At 46.7% G+C, this 17,022-nt stretch overlaps 1 protein-coding gene across 1 annotated transcript in view; it reads left to right on the top strand.

Annotated features, from left to right (window-relative positions):
- Window positions 1-13,272, top strand: part of LOC103053705 (sodium/glucose cotransporter 1-like) — a 32,863-nt gene extending 19,591 nt beyond the window's left edge. Inside the window, exons 12-15 of the mRNA XM_007435732.4 lie at window positions 739-907; window positions 4,667-4,882; window positions 5,459-5,561; window positions 12,400-13,272. Of these exons, the coding sequence (XP_007435794.1) occupies window positions 739-907; window positions 4,667-4,882; window positions 5,459-5,561; window positions 12,400-12,611 (700 nt within the window). The 3' untranslated portion in view covers window positions 12,612-13,272. The remainder of the gene's footprint in view (window positions 1-738; window positions 908-4,666; window positions 4,883-5,458; window positions 5,562-12,399) is intronic.
- The last annotated feature ends 3,750 nt before the right edge of the window (window positions 13,273-17,022 follow it).

The following is a 17,022-nucleotide window of genomic DNA, read 5'->3' as shown; positions in this document are numbered from 1 at the left end:
ACAGACTGAGGCCAACCCACCAGTTCCAACACCTCCCCCCCCCCCCGTTATTTTGCACAGCTTCCTGCCTGAAGTCCGGTTCCGGAGACCTGAGACGGTCACTCATGGGCCAGAAAGCTCCCTGGCACCAGCAGTGCTGCAGCGCCCCCTGGAGGGCATTTGGCCTAATTGAATGTGCACCTTGGTAGGCTGGCGAGAAGGAAGGCCGCTTTTCCTGTCTCGTCCTTCGCAGGAGGGATGGCTAGTCAAGTGGCTCAGTTGATCTTCTTCTTTACTGAAATATAGGCTGACTTGCACCTTTAAACAAAGCAGGGGTGTCCGCAGGATGTGGACAAAAAAGTCAAGCTGGCACCTACCATGGTGCAATCAATGCTCCACCTGCTTTCTAGGTGCAATGCAATGTGCATAAAATTGGGCAAAACTTCAGTTGCACTGCCATAGCCACCATCTTTTACTTTTGCTTTTTTCAGTTAACTAAATACAAAACACAAAGAAAAGAACACACAAAATCATAGGAGAAAAAAAAGCTGGAAAAAAAACCCATACAAACTTAGAAAGCGTCTATTTACAGTCATACATATATCAGTAAATGTAAATAAAGCAGCCGCCCCTGAAAGAGATGGTGATGAGCATGATTCAGATCAAGCTGCCAACTTAGTTCCTGGGCCAGCTGTTTTCCCCTCGTGGGTTCAGGGAGCTGGCCTCCAAAGCTCTCTCTCGGCCTCCCTCTCCTCCCAGGCTCTTCATCTTGGGCCTGATTGCCATCAGCATCGCCTGGGTGCCCGTGATCCAGTCCGCGCAAGGCGGGCAGCTCTTTGACTACATCCAGTCCATCACCAGCTACCTGGGTCCGCCCATTGCTGCCGTCTTCTTCCTGGCCATCTTCTGCAAGAGAGTCAATGAGCAGGTAAGCAGGAGGCCCTTGGGGGGGGGCAGCCCCGTGCCAAACCCAGCTGGGGTGGGGCCCCTTTCTTTCTCTGCCTCTCCAGCTGGGGGTGTTATAATCTTGGGAGGGAGCCAAAGGGAAGCTGGACGGTAGGGCAGGAGGATCCCTGTCAGCTGTTGGGCGTGGATGGACAGCAGCTCCAGGGTTTCCTCACGCAACAAACACCTGGCACCGATGCCCTCCCGAAAGGAGGAGTGTTCATGCCCAGGGCATGGAAAGGCAGTTGCATGGGGTGGTTTCCCTGGCACAAGGGACGGAACAAGTGGGAGCAGCCCGGGAAGACAGCGATATTCCACCTCACAGGCTGCGATATTCCTGTTGGCTGATAGACACTTTCATTTTAACTTTGACTTAAGAGCTTTACTTATCTGTTGCAAGGCTTATGTGATCAACACAGTGGGTTGTGCCAACATAATTATTTTTGTTGCAGCCGTCTTTATTAGGCGGGAAAGATGTAATCAGTTGGCCAGATCCACTTGTTAACAGAGAGCTCCTGGAGCAATCTGTTGCTGGGAGGCCCCTGGTCCCGGTGCTAAGCCAGATTCCCCAGCCAGAATGGAGGGGCAGCCGAGCGTTTCTTCTTCTTTGGGCTGAGGGCGTCTTCTTTCCTTCCTGCTGTTGGTCCCAAGAAGGAAAATTGCTACCAGGCCCTGGTCTTCTAAAGGACTTCCAGAGTTCCATGCGGGGGGTGGGTCTGATGCCCCCTGCGATACCTTCCTTTCTGTCCTTCCTACCATCAGGCCAGTCTTCCTCTCTGCCCACATCCAGCAGCATGTCCACCAGAGCTTCTGGCTGCTGTTGAAGCTCTCCCAGGGGCCACAGGGTGTCCATGCAAAGGGCTTTCATTTGACTCTGACACCCCCCTGAAATGAATCAAGCCGTGCATGCAAGCCCCCTCCCTCCCACCCCCAGCTCTTCTTTAGTCAGGTTCTGGTGACCGTATGGAAAAATCTCAGCTAATCTCTAGCAAGAATTGTGGCTCTTCTGGGGACGTTCTAGCGATCTCCTTGGCTCTCATCCATCCCCCATATCCACTCTCGCCTCTTCTATTTCCCTCAACCTTGCCAAGCATCATCCTTTTTTTAATCCATCATCTGCTTGTATCACATGCCCAGAGAAAGTGAGTTGCTGAAGACCTCTTCAGGGGTTAGCACCTGCAGGCAACCTTTGAAAACCAGGAAGACAGGCTGCTTGCTTCCCAGTCAGGGCTGTTGCTTATACACCCCTTGTCATCCCTCACTGAGATCACTGCCATTCCCTCTTTGTGGGCCTGTCCTTGAAGACCGCTTAGCCAATGTTTCTAGACACTCCAGCTGCAGCCGTCCACTTGCTTACTGGTCAGCCTGGACCCTCCCACGTCCTCTGCGCTCGCTGCTAGCACTTGTGCATTTCTGGGTGCAGTTCAAGATGCCAGTTGCTCCCTTTCAAGCCTGGGTGACTCAGGGTGTCAAGAAACCATCTCTCCTGGGTAAATCTGCCTGCCCACCTCTCAGGAAGGGCAAGGCAGGCATTCTCCAGGGCAGGTCTCCTCCTGGGACACAGCTTACCCTCCAAAGCAAGGAGGGTCCCACTCTTACAGCCTTCCAAGTGGTGGCCTGCTCCAGAAAGGCCTTTCCTTTTGGGGTTGATTCCAAATCCGTCAATGTAAGATTTAGTTTATACGTCATTTATGTTATTGCATTATTAGTATTATTTTATCTTATTATAAATACAGTGGTACCTCGGGTTACGAATTTAATTCATTCCGTGACTCTGGTCACAGCCTGAATTGGTCGCAACCCGAAGCAAATTTCTCCATAAGGTTCAATGTAATTACCGTTAATCCATTCTGGCGTGGAGGACAGGGAGGCGGCTATTGCTTGGAGGGAGAGTCCCCCTCCCTACGACCACGTGTCAGGGGCGGAAAATGGCCACAGACCACGTGTCAGGGGCAGAAAAATGGCCAGGGACCACGTGTCAGGGGCGGAAAATGGCCGCGGACCGTGTCATGGGAGGGAAAATGGCCGCGTATCCTGTTCGTACCCCAAGGTGGAGTTCGCAAACCGAAGCAAAATTTTGCAGCCGGAGCTGGTCGTAACCCGAAAAGTTCGTTAACAGAAGCGTTCGTAACCCGAGGTTCCACTGTACTGCAAACTGCCTAAAGTCCAGTTGGCCTGAGGTGGTGTATGCATTAAATAAATAAATAAATAAATAAATAAATAAATAAATAAAGCAAGCAGGTGTCAGGTAACCAATCTACATTCTTTATTTTTAGATGTCCTAGATCTGCAAACTGTTTATAGAATAAATTAAATCTATTAATAATCAAAATTAATCAATTAAAATGTCCTGAATCAAGTTCCAACCTTAACTCAAAGTGTTGCTGAGAGTCAGGGCCACCTCCATGGTTTGCACATGTTCTGAACTCAAACGTTTTGTGATCCTGAGTTTCCCTGAAATGGATTTGGATAATTTCATTTAATGTTGGAACAGGCTGCTATGTGTATTTTAAGTTACTGTGTCTTGATTTTTAATTTTTAAATGTATTTAGCATGTGGTGGGGAGTCATGATGCTTTTATTCCACCCGCTCAAGTTCAGTCAGCTTCACTTGGTTATGGCGAGGACTTGGTGGCTCTCTGTTCTGATCACAATCAAATGGGACAGCCAACAAATGCACGCATCACGGTGCACCATCTGCTGTACCTGACTAACGAGCATGAAGAAGATCTGGACCTGGAAGAAGTGTTCTTTGAACTCGCTTGCCAGAGGTGTCACTTGTTGTGACATTTTGTCTGGGAGCAACTATTCCTTCCCATGGGGTGGTGAACTCACTAATTTCATCTGTCTCTGTAGGACAGTGGAATCTGGATTTCTGAGAGCTCCTCATGAGGCCTTGCTTGTTGCAATAGTAGAACCTAGTCCTGTGTCTCCTTGTGTACCATGGAGAGGATTCTGTGGACACCATTTTTCTTAAGCATCTTCTACCACTTTTAGTACCATGCCATGTCTGTGTCCTCTGATTTGCAAGACCCGAGTTGAGTGTGGCTGTTATGGGTAGCTAGAACTATGGGATCCAATACTCACATTGTGTGGGACAATCCCAAGAAGCAATTTTTGAACAAGTACTGTGGCAGCAAATTTACTTCCTATCTTTGCAGCCCTGGAGTGTCTATATACAGTATACAGTACCTCAGAGGTTTTAGAGACCATTCCAGAGTTCTGGCTGAATCAAGGAATCCACAGAGGAGATGTGCTAAAAGCACGCGCGCGCAGGCAGTTTCCACGGAGGAGGAAGTGGGTTGCCTCTTGTCCCCCTGTCTTCAAAAAACGGGGAGTTGTGACCAATGGTGTGGTCACGTGTTGGCCTTTGTTTCTCAGAGGGCAGTGGGAAGCTCACAAGCAGGATGTGAGTGCTGGCAACCCCCTGCATGCGTTTCGGACCATAAATATCCATCCTGTCGTCTTGTCCTCCTCGAATGGCCTACAAGGAATAGAGGACCCTGCTGGGCTTTTTCTAAAGCGTACATGTGAGTCAGGATGCTGTGTTGGAGCTGCAGCCAAGAGACAAACAAGATTCTCCAAACCTTGAAGGTTGCTGAAAAGTTTAATATGCCCCATATCTAAAATATGTGTACAATCATGACCCAAATGAACCACCAGGTTGTGCGGAATCAGATCACAGGAACATGAGTGGGAGAAGGACAAGCACTTTTCTAAGCACTTTTTGCTGTCTTTTGCAGGGCGCCTTCTGGGGCCTGATCGTGGGACTGTTAATTGGGCTGTCTCGAATGTTTGTAGAATTTGCCTATGGAACTGGCAGCTGTGCCGTGCCCAGTGAATGCCCAGCGATCATCTGTAAAGTTCACTACCTCTATTTTGCTATCATTCTTTTTGCTGTCTCCATCACTGTCATCTTGATCGTCTCCTTCCTGACCAAGCCGATCGATGATGTCCATGTAAGCAGCATCCCTCCTCTACCTGATTCTCCCCACCCCGACTTCTCTCTGTCCTGCCCTCTGTGATTTTAGCAACATATAAACAAATATCTCTGGGTAACAACACACAATGGCTCACCAGGTCTCAGTCCCTGAGCCTAATTTGAATGCCCAACATGGATGAGAATAAAAGGAAGAGCCACTTTGAAACGCTCTTCCCTTCATGTCCACCTTTGGGGCTCTCAGATCTGAGGGAGCCACCTCACGCTCAGCACAAGTGGAAGCCAGCAGGTTGGGAGGAAATCAGTTTGAATCTATGTTAAATATGAGCTTCCCGGGGGATGCATCTGCCAGCTCAGTTTTGTTGGGAAGATCAATATTGCTGTGAGCAGTTACATAAAGTTTGTGTTACTTTGCCAGAAGTATTTGGGTGCAAAGAGGGTAGGCATAGTTGAGCTTCCAGGGCACTTCTAGTAGTCCCTTTTTTGTTTTGAACCAAGGGTGGGGCATAATCTTGACTTTGCCCTAGTTCAAGGTAATTTCAGCTGCTCCTGCTTCATCTTTGTTTCCTTTGTTTCCTTGCATCGATCTGAGCAGCTCTATCGCCTTTGCTGGACTCTCCGCAACAGTAAAGAACAACGCGTTGATCTGGATGCAGGGGAGATGGTGCAAACAGAGGAGGACTATGAGGAAGAGCCAGGTGAGGTCACATTTTATTTCTTGCCATGAGATTTTGCGTTATTTCAAATCTAGGTCAGACCAGACCACTCCTCACCTACCATCCATGGGACCATAATCTGACCTAGATATCAAAAGGAAGAATTTTGGCCAAGATTTGGATACTAGCAGGGATCATAACTCATTACAGAGCCACCACGTTTTAGTAAAACCAAATTTAGGGGTGGGATGCTCAGGAAAAATGCCAAGAGAAATTTTGATGGAACTTAAGATGGTTGAATGGTTCAAATATGTGTTCTTTCCATATTATTAAGGATTTTGAGGTAGATGTTTAGAGCATGGCTGAATTGCTATTTTTGCACCTTAAAATCCCTCTCTTAAACTTGAAAAGGAATGGAGTTTTTTTTTTTTTTTTAATAGAAATGTAGAAAATGTTACCAGTCCTGGTTTGGAGCTATTTGTTATGGAATCATGATTTTGCAGGATGGACGTGGAGAACTGATGGCATTAAAATGCCTTGCCATCCCTCAGCCTACTGTGAATAAAATATCAATGGGTGCTTCTTTGACCTCAGTGGGAAAAGACAGAACAGAAATCTAATAAATTATAGTATAGTAATATATTACTGTATGGTAATAGGAGAGCCAGTTTAGCCTAGTGGTTAAGGCTCCAGGCTAGAAACCAGGAGACAGTGTGTTCTGGTCCCACCTTAGGCATGAAAGCCAGCTGGGTGACTTTGGGCCAGTCACCCTCTCTCAACCCATGATGTCAGGCTTGGGCAACAAGCTGGTCAGTCAATTCCTGTCTCAACCAACAGATCAACATTCAGTTGATCCAGAAAAAAGTGGACCCTTCACCTGTGGGAAAAATGCTAGGAAGAAAAAAAATGACTGTATGGTAAGAGTGATACGTTTTTTGAGCCAGTTTTGTGTAGTGGTTAAAAGCAGCAGGCTAGAACCTGGGAGATGGTGAGTTCTAGTCCCCCCTTGGGTACGAAGCCAGCTGGGTGATCTTGGGCCAGCTTTCAAATCATGAGTTATAACCCTGACCCTGACCCTGACCCTAACCCTAACCCTAACCCTGACCCTGACCCTGACCCTGACCCTGACCCTGACCCTGACCCTGACCCTGACCCTAACCCTAACCCTGACCCTAACCCTAACCTTCTTTTTCTGACTTGGTTAGACCCTACCTCAAGCACTGTGTGCTGTTCTGGACACTAAATATTAAGAAGGTTCAGAGAAGGGTTCAAAGAAGGACAGTGAAGATGATCAAGGGATTAGAAACTAAGTGATAAGAAGAGAGACTGAAGGAGGTGAACATATCTAGTCTGGAGAAAAGGAGAATATAACAGTCCTTTTCAAATGCTTAAAAAGATGTCTTTCAAAGAAAATCAGGACTACTTCTCTATGACCCTGCAGTTCAAGACATGAAATAATGATCTTAAGTGATAGGAAAGCGGATTATCATGGAATGATAGAAGAAAACCTCCTAACAGTAAATAAGTAGGCAACCTCAGCAGTGGAGTCAAAGACCTAGAGAGCCAGTGGATACCCCTTCACTGGAGGTGTCTATGAAGGGGTTGGACAGTCCTCTGTCTGGGATGCTTTGATCTTTAATGAACTCCTGCAGGACTGGTGAGGTCCCAGAAGACTGCAGGAAAGTGAATGTCACCCTCATCTTAAGACGGGAAGAAAGAGGGCCGGGGAAACTACAGACCTATCAACTTAATGTCTATACTGAACAAGATCCTTGAACAGATAATGAAGCAGTATGTTTGTGAGCTCTTGAATAGATAGGCTACAATTAACAGGAGCCAGCTTGGGTTTGTAGAAAACAAAGCATGACAGAGAACCTTACTGGCTTCTTTGATAGAATTATTAGCTTAGTAAATCAGGCAAATACTGTAGATCTCAGCAAAGCCTTTGACAATGCCTCATGACATCCTCCTTCCTAAAATAGTAAAACATGGACTACATGATATGGCAGTTAGATGGACTGCCAGTTGGATGATTGACTGCACCCAAAGAATGCTCATGAATGGTACTGCTTCAGCTTGGAAGAAAGGATGAATGGGGGGCCACAGAGCTCTGTTCTGGGCCTTGGGCTGTTCAACATTTTTATCAAAGATGTGTGGATGACACAAAGCTAGAAGGGATGGTTAATACTTTAGATGAAAGAGAGAGAAATTTTAAAAACCTAGAGAGGCTTAAGCAGTGGGCTGAAATTAATTAGATGGAATTTAGCACAGAGAAATGTAAAATTCTACAATTGGGTAGGCAAATGTAATATGTGAAGGGGTCTGGATGTCCTTGTCAACCACAGGTTATACATAAGCCAGTAATGCAGTGCTATCTTGGGGTGCATTAACAGGCACATACAGTTCAGATTGTGGGAAGGAATTGTTCCATTCCACTCTGTTTTGATTAGACCCTATTTGGAGTCTCGTGCCCAGTTCTAGGCATCTTAGTCCAAAAAGGACAGTGGCAAATTGGAGCAGGTTCATATGAGGGCTACCAGGATGGTATACTATCTGAAAAGCAGGCCGTATTAGGAACAGTTAAGTGATCTGGGTATGTTTAGCCTACAGAAGGGAGATGCAATAGCTGTCTTCAAGTAGCTCAAGAGTTGTCAAGAAGATGATCTTGATGGACATAAGCGAGATCCATTACCAAAGTGATGAAGGGAAAATCCAAAAGACCAAAACAAGCAGAAAGTTCACAGAAGTGTCTCAAATCTCCCTAATTCACATGGGTATAAGAAGGGGGAGGAGGTACTGCACAATCAGACTTGCAAGATTCTGTTATTAGAGCAGTCACGGTAAAAGTAACCTTAGGAATTGATTCCTGGTCTGGTTTACCTGATGGGGCTGACACAACTGGACATCAGGAGGAATTTCTTGACTGTATGAGCTGTCAGCCAGTGGAAGAGGCTGAATTGTCCTGCAGAAAGATGCTAGATGGTCATCTGTCAGAGATGTTACTTCATGACTGAGGTGGCTTACAAGTTGATAAATAAAGAAATGTTCTAGTTGATCCTGCATGGAGCAGGGGAATGGACTTTATGGCCTAAATGGCCCCTTCCATCCCACAGGATGTGAATATTCTAAAGAAAAATTCATAAAGGGTGTTACAACATACCTCATAACATAACAAGAGAAGTTGGACAATAACCCAGCAAAGTAGTGGGCTACCTTTCACTGGATGTATTCAAATGGAAGCTAGACCACCATCTGTGATATTGTATGAATTTGGGTTCCTACAGTGAGCAGGAAATTGGAGTGGGTGATCTAAAGAGAACAGTGAAATCCTGGGGGTGGAAGGCACTTTGGAGGTCTTCTAATCCAAATCCCTGCCCAGGGCAGGAATCCTTAGACCGTCCCAGACAAAGGGCTGTCCAACCTTTGGTCGAAAACCTCCAGTGATGGAGACCTCTTGATTCCAGGAGACAGCAGTTCCACTGTTTAATAGCTCTACTGGCAAGGGAATTCCTGCTTATTTCATGTTTGGATCCCTGTCTGTAAACCTTCCACTCACTGGTTTTTCTCCTACCCTCAAGAGCCATGGAGAATAAATCCACACCTTCTTCCTTGTGATGGTCTTTCAACTCTTAGAAGACAGCTATCATACTGTATAACCCCTTAGCCTTCTCTTCTTTAGACTAAATATACCCAGTTCTATAACTGGTCTTCACAGGTTTAAGTCTCCAACCCCCTCATCGTCTTTGCTGCTCTTCTTTGCATTCTTTCTAATTCCTCAGCATCCTTCTTTTATTGTGGTGACCAGAACTGGACCCAGTATGCCAGGTTCAGTGTGACCAGTGCTGAGGATACTATCAGTTCCAGTGATCTCAACATTATACCTCTGTTGATGCAGCTCAAGACCATTTTGGCTCCATTGGCAGCTGCAGCTCACTGCTGACTCATGCTTAATCTATGCTCTAAAAGGACACCCAGATCCTTCTCACTAATACTACTGCCAAACCAGGTGTCACATATCTTGTACCTGTGCACCTGCTTTTTCCTACCTAACGGCAGAACCTTATACTTCTCCATTGAAAAGACCCAGTATTCAAGTTTACCTAGATCATTTTGAATCTTCAGCCTACCTTCTGAGGTGACCCCAGCTCTGTGTCATCTGATAATTTGCAGGGCATCACTTCTATCTACTCATCTAAGTCATTTATGAAATTGTTGAAGAGCACTGGGCTAGGACAGAACCCTGAGATACCTCACTGCAAACCTCCCTCCCTGTGGACATAGATTCATTAATGACCATGCATTGCAGATGGTTTTCCAACCAACTGTGAATCCATGTAGTAGTGGGACCATCCATCTCACACTGTTCCATTTTATCAAAGAGAGGCTATGGTCAGCATTATCAGATGCCTTACTGAAGTCTAAGTACATCACATCCCCACATTCCTTTGGTCCACAAATCTAGCCACTTTGTCCCCCCCCCCAAAAAAAAACCGGCTGTAAGATTTGTCTGGCATGACCTATTTTTAGTAAACCCATGCTGGCTTCCAGTAAACACCTTGTTCCTACCTAAGTGCCTGCAAACTCACTGCTTGATTATTTTTTGCAGGATTTTCCCAGAAATTGAGGCCAAGCTGTTTGGTCTGTTGTTTCCTGCATCCCCCTTTTTTTCCTTTTTTAAAGATGGGAAGTTTGTTCTTCTCCAGTCTTCTGGCACTTCCTCTGTTCTCTAAGACCTTGGTGTTCTCTCACCACTTCCTTGGACTACGTTTTCCTTTTTGAAAGATAGATGCAAAGTAGGAATTAGGCAGTTCCACCTTCTCCCTGTTGCTTGTCATTGACTCCCCATCTTATGGACTTATTCTCTGATATTCTGCTCTTGTAATATGCCCCTCTTTCCATTCTTTAAAATTTGTCCTCTTTTGTTTCTTAACTTGACAGAGAGCTTTAGTATTTTCGTATTTCGTATTTATTTCATATGTATGTATGTATGTATGTAGTATTTATTTAGTAGTTTTAGTATTGTTTGCATTTGGGCCTTAATTAATTCACTTTTCAGAAGCTCCCAATTCCTCTCAGCATTTCCATCCATGGAATCCTTCCTACTTTGTCCCTTATATTGTTGAAGTCAGCTCTCCTGAAATGTAGAATACTAACCAGGCTACTGTTGGTTCTCCCTGCCTGCTACGTGGTGAATTCTAAGAAGACATGGTCATTCTCTCCTACTATTCTCTCCTTTCCACTCAGCCATTTCTTCCCTGTTAGTAAGCCTGAAGCCCAATACAGCTGATCCTCTAGTTCCTTGCTCTAGTCTTTGGATGATGAAGTTGCTTGCAAGACACAGCAAGAACCCACAGAATCTCCCACTTGCTGTGCTGTTTGATTCCCAGTTGATGTTCAAGTAGTTCAAATCCTCCTTAGCACAGTGGTGTGTTTCCTGGACACCTCGGTGATCTGATTTGCAAAGATTTCATCTACATTTTCTGCTCGGTTGGGCAGCCTGTAGTGCACACCCACGCCCACAACAATGTCATTTTTGTTTGGTTTTTTCCCTTGATTTTCACTCAGACACTTCAGGCAAGATTTTCACACTTGATGTCCTGAATTTCTGTACAGGTGCTGAAATTCTTTACATATATTATATGCAAAGAATTCTATGTCCACAGGGAGGGAGGTTTGCACCCTTCCCCCCTCCCTTTGTTGGGCCAGTTTCTTTTCAACAAATTATGTCCTTCCAATTTTGTATTCCAATCATGTTTCAATTCCAATCATCCCACCAAGTTTCAGTAATACCCATAATGTCATATTTCCTCTCTATGCTGGGACTTCATGTTTTTCTTGTTTGTTCCCCATTCTCTGAGCACTGATGTACAAAAAAAAAAAAAAAATCTGACTCTTCAGTACTGCCCTTCTTAGGTTTGCCTACTGCACCTTCTGGTGTGTTCCTGGGTGCCCTTTCCTTCTTACCACTCCCTCCTTTGTTGTAAGGGTTACTGCCTTTGGGCATAAGCTTTGACTGCAGTTCTGGTTTCCCTCCTCCTCCAGATTTAGTTTAAAGCCTGCCACTTGAATTGAGTAAGATGTCTTCCAAACACATTCTTCCCAGTCTTTGTGAGGTGCAGCCCATCTCTTGCCAGAAGCCCTTCCTATCGATGGCACAGATTGTGGTCCAGGAATACAAAGTTTTCTTGAGTATACCATCCCTTGAGCCCATGGTTCACCCCCAGAATCCTCCATTCCTTCTTCACTTGGAAGTATGGATGAAAACTGTGGTGGATTGCAGGAGAGAGCAAGGTTCTCAGGAAGGAGGGGGCACATTCCAGGAAGGGCAGAGAGACAAGAGACAACACTAGGTTAGAGTAATACAGATTTAGTCTGGCAAGATTCTGTCTATATGGTGTAAGCAATTAAAGAACTGAATTTGGATGAACTATTTCCTTGTTGTTCCTGGACTGGGCCTGACATCAAACTTGTCAGACTAAATCTGTATTACTGCAACTAGTGGATATACCCTGGGAGAGTCTAGGGAGTGGCTATTCTAAACCTCTTACATTGCCCACACTCCTGCTCCGGGCTGTGCTGTCTATTGTCTCTCTGTCCTTCCTGGAATGCACCCCCTCCTTCCTGAGAACCTTGCTCTCTACTGCAATCCACGACAAAAACACCATCTGTGCTCCAAACTCTTTTGCCTTCCTGCCTAACTCTTGTAGTCCTTCAATATTCTTTCCAGGCTCTTTCTGGCAGAGTCATTTGTTTCAACATGAAACGGAACAGATAAAATGTATGAGAATTGGATGGTGGCATTTTAGGAGGGTGTTCTGGGCATTAAAGGGGCAATTTGGCTGCTACATCTAACTTCCCTGCAATGATGTTGTCCTTGCAGTCCAAGACAAAGAGGCAAACTGCTGCAAGAAGGCCTACAACTGGTTCTGCGGCTTGGAGCAGAAGGGCCCCAGGCTGAGCAAAGAAGAGGAGGAAGCTCTGCAGCATAAGTTAACAGACACAACGGAGGAGCCCTTCTGGAGACGCGTGGTCAATATCAACGCCATCATCTTGCTGGCTGTGGCTGTATTCTGCCATGGATTTTTTGCATAGGCCAAACATTTTATTTTGCTTTGGAATGAAGGTCTCAATCACTAAACTGCACTGTGACATCATAATCTGTAAACTGCACCTTATCAGACTTGAAACTTATTTGTCAGGGGAATCATTTAACCCATCAAGTTAACTGAAAATGTGACTGTGAATGTAACTGATTGGGGGGAGGCAATGTGGGGCTGCAGCCTCTCCTCGAAGGGACAATCCTCAATGTTTTTGGCCCTGTTTTTAGATTGTGTTATTCAAGTGTGTGTGTGTGTGTGTTAGAAATTCAGTTTTCCAGTTGTTGTTCCCTTCTTTTTTTTTAAGTGTCTGATTTGTGGGGGGAAAAGTGCGTAAGTTCAGATGCCTCGAGTAGGCTGACTTTTATACTGTATGAATCTTCATTGGAGGCAGACTCTTCTAATTTTGCCTCTCTTCTATTTAAGTTTCGCCTTTATGATTCACACCGAACTGCTTCTACCTGTGTTAGATTTGGAACTGGAAGTATTTGAATTGAATTGTTATTACCAAGTTCATCTAGAATCAGCTTGAAGTTGTTTGAAGGTGGTTTGAAACTCTTTCACTGGGACCACACATACTGATATTGTCTATCATTCTTTGTATATTGGATTCACTGTATAATTGTAAAAATATATAAGCTTTATTTTTAAAAATTACTGTGTTTTGTTGGAAAAGCAAAATGAAGCAGAACTCCTGTCTTTCTCCCTGAAGCTCAGGTATCCAGCAAGGCTGGAGGTCAGGTCATCCAACGTCCATGGCAAGCGTGGGCTTTCTGCCAGGGGCAACAGCCTGGGGAAAAGGCGGGAGGTTTCTGCACTGACGGGAAAATTGCCAGGACCTGGTTGATGCCAGGATTGGCCTGGAAAAGATAACCTTCTGACTCAGGAGCCAGCCCAGGGTATGGATGTGCGTTGGATCAAGAACCTGCTCAACTGCAAAGCTAACAGTGCAGTTTTGGGCAGTCACCACCGCTTAACCTCAACCCTCTGAGCTCCCAGGAAGAGTTGGGTCCCCTTTCTGTCCAACCGGTCTGACCACAAGCAGCAGCTTGTAGACCTGACTACAGGGTGGTTTTGCAGGACCACGGAGAGCTCCCTGCATATAACTACAGGGAGCCCAGAGGGTCTCTCTGTCCAAAGGCTCCTTGAATCTAGCGGTCAGTCCTCGCAGGCTCCAGAGTCAGCCAGAAGCCTTCAGAAACCCATAAACAGGAGTGACACCTGGAGGTGAGATATAGCCATCATGGCGAGCAGCCACTGACGGCTTACTCATGACTTTGTTTCACTTTCCAAAGCTATTCAGTTAATTCATGGTAATGAATCTCACGGGTTCATTATGTGCTCTGAGGAAAGACATCATTGTTCCAGCACTGTAAGGAGCAGTTGCCGGCAGTCGTTTTCAGGTTGAAGTGCACGTGGACACAGGCTAGCGTGTCAACACAGGCTAGCGCCTCAGAAACAGCCTTTTAATGTTTTGTATGTGTGCTTAAATCATTCAAAAATACTTCTAAAAACACAAAGAAAAAATTCACTGAAAGGATTGTAGGCCCAAAAAATGGGATTTTGCTGCCTAAGTGAGAAGGCAGCTTAGACATTGCAGTCCTTGGTATTAAATTATAATTTTATACACACACACACACAGAGACACTTATGTATGTGTGTGTGTACGTAACAGTAATTGTTTACTTTCAGTCCCTTTGCAATGATTCCAGCGTAGAATTTGGTTTCCCCCCAAAGGGTGTGCCATTTGCTGTAAGAAAAGCAAGGTGGAAATGCCAATGGCTCCTCTTTGGGCTGTGCTGATCGTGCCCCAGAGAACGCAGCCTGCAGGAGGGACCCTCCTCCCAACATGCAGTGGAGGCCTCTCCGCCCGCTGCCCCCTCCCTTGGCCTTCCTGGGAAACCTGGGCAGGAGGCTGTGGGGAGACATCCCTCGCCAGCACTGGCAGCAGCGTGGCTCCCGGGGCAGCCCTGCTCCCCAGGGCCTGGTGGAAGAATCTGCCTCTTGGGGCTCACGCTGCCTCTGGCCTTGCCCGGGTCGTGGGCCCACCAACTGCCAGGGAGCTGAGCTTTACCAGCTGGAAGAGCAGGAAGGCCTGCGGGTGGTTCCGCCTTGCGTGTGAAGCCTTCTGGGTAGAGGATGGACACCGTGCTCTTGAGGTTTTTCAGCTCTGGCTCCACTAATGGCAGCATGACACTGGCTGGCTCAAGGAGTGAAAGAAGCAGCGTCAGGGCATGAGGCGGGCTCAGCGTCACCCCAGGCCCAGCAGAGCTTGGGCGGCTGCAAGGATGCGTGGAGATGCAGGATGAGTCCAGCCCCATTTTATCAACCTTTGATTTAATTGCAGGGGATGAAGGCGTCAGGTGCCGACAGCCTAATTGCTGCGTTTTCCTTTTGTCAGAGGCAAGACAAACTCCCCCTCCCCGCCACCTCCCTGGATTTCTGGGTGACTAAGTCGTTTGCTGCTCAAAGCCCTGGAAAGCCCAGATGAAAAATTACAGCTGCTTCAGATCTCTTAGTTCCAATTTTTCGTTTGAGGAAAAAGTGGAAGTCTGAGCAGAATGCCAGCTTGCCCTGAGGCCGAGAATGGAGATCAGGCAGACATCAACCCCACGGCAGACCCCATCCCAGACCCTCTGGCAGACCCACTGGAAAAGTCCTGGGACTGTCCCAGGAGCATGTGCTCACTCTGGGCCCCCCCAGACCACATTTTGAAGGCCAAGGCTGCATGTGCGTGTGCATGAGAGAGAGCGAGAGCAGGAGTCCCTCCACCCCATCCAGGGCGGCATCTGCTTCTCAGCACAGCAGTGGCTCCTCCCAGCTGGTCTCAGGAGGCCTGCAGCTGATCAATGCCAGGAACGGGCCCATTTGTTCTGCTAGAGAAGCCGGAGGAACTGAATTGCTGCCAAGGGGAGCCTTCTTAATGGCCCCTTGTCTCAGACTTGTTTACTAGGAGAGGAAATTGGTGCTCCAGGAAGGCCAGGAAACCAGAAAAAAGTCCCTTGAGGGCCCAAGAGGGGGGCAGGCAGGAGTGGAGCCCACAGGGTTCTGGGCACCGAAGGGGCAGGCAGGCAGTTCGGAGCAGAAGGAGGCTGTGGGCCTTTCCCATCCATGGTTTTGGCCAGGTTTGCATCTTTAGCGACTACACCACAAATGGCTGGGATAACACAATGCTCTAGCATAAAGCATGATGTACAGATTGCACCAGGCGGTGACAAGCAGTAGCATCTGTGGGGGGTGGGGGAAGGCAAGATGGAGGACGTGGGTTGCACACATAGCTAAGGGGCAGAGCTTCCATTACAATGCCACATCTGCCACCCTGCTTCTTTTGAGCCCCCCACTACCACTGGGCTCTGCAACATGTGAAACCAGCCATCATGATCGTCATTGCCACTGTGTGAACCAGGCCATTGTATTCATTGCTTATCTATGACTCTCCTGTTTCACTTCATCTTTGGAGTCCTGGGGGGGGGGGGGGGGAAGGAACTTCTCCCGCCACCGTGTCCTGTTTCCCGTCTGGGAGAGGACAGACATAAAATGCAAGTGGAGATGCTCTACTTCTCCATCGTCACCTGTTAACAATTCGTCCATTTCTACTTTCATGTTGTGTAGCCAGACAGCTCCTTCCTTTCTATTTAGTTTGTTCCGTTGGCATAAGTGACAGCTTCTGAGGGTTATGTTCCAGTCAGGTGTGCCACCCATTTTCAGTGTCATCCCAAGTTTCAGTGATGCCTCAGTGAACTCAAATCCCCCTTTGTCAGCATTTAACATTCTTCCTGTTTGTTTCCCGTTGTGCATTGGAGTAGGAGCATCTGAGATTATGCCTGGTCCTCCCTCCTGCCTTTGATGTATTTCTCTGCCAATCTCCAAACCTGCCTCCCCCGCTTGCCCACTCTTTTGCTTCCCCATTTGTCTCCTGCACTTTTGGCTCCGGTCCTTGGTGGCATATTTGCTCTTGGAGAACATCCAGTCCAACTCCTGCCCAGTGTAAGAATCCATTAAGTACCATTTTAGTCAATAGTGCAGCCTCCCTGACAGATGGCCATCCAGCCTCTGTTTAAACACCTCCATAAATCCAGGATCGCCTAAGGCCATCTGCTCCATTGTTGAACAGCTCCTAACATTAGGAAATGTTTCCTGATATCAAGCAGAAATCTACTTCACGGTAATTTGATCCCATTGTGTCTTGCCCCCTTTTGTGGAACTACTCTGAACAATTGTGCTTTTCAGATACTTGCACACAGGCAACTTGTCTTTGTCTTCTCCAAGCTATATACTGTATATTTTGTAAATCTCTACTTCCAGGCCGCTTGTAGTCATGGTTGTTCCCCTTTAGACATGTTTCAGTTTGTCAATGTCTTTCCTAAAACGTGGTTTCCCAAGCAGGCTAAAATACTCTGAGTTTG

Source organism: Python bivittatus, unplaced genomic scaffold (assembly GCF_059951505.1).
Source record: "Python bivittatus isolate LINGU-HERP-01145 unplaced genomic scaffold, Pbiv_v1 ctg000390_np1212, whole genome shotgun sequence".
Classification (NCBI taxonomy): Eukaryota; Metazoa; Chordata; class Lepidosauria; order Squamata; family Pythonidae; genus Python; species Python bivittatus.
The sequence above is the reverse complement of the archived record's forward strand: the minus strand, read 5'-3'. Positions and strand labels throughout refer to the sequence as shown.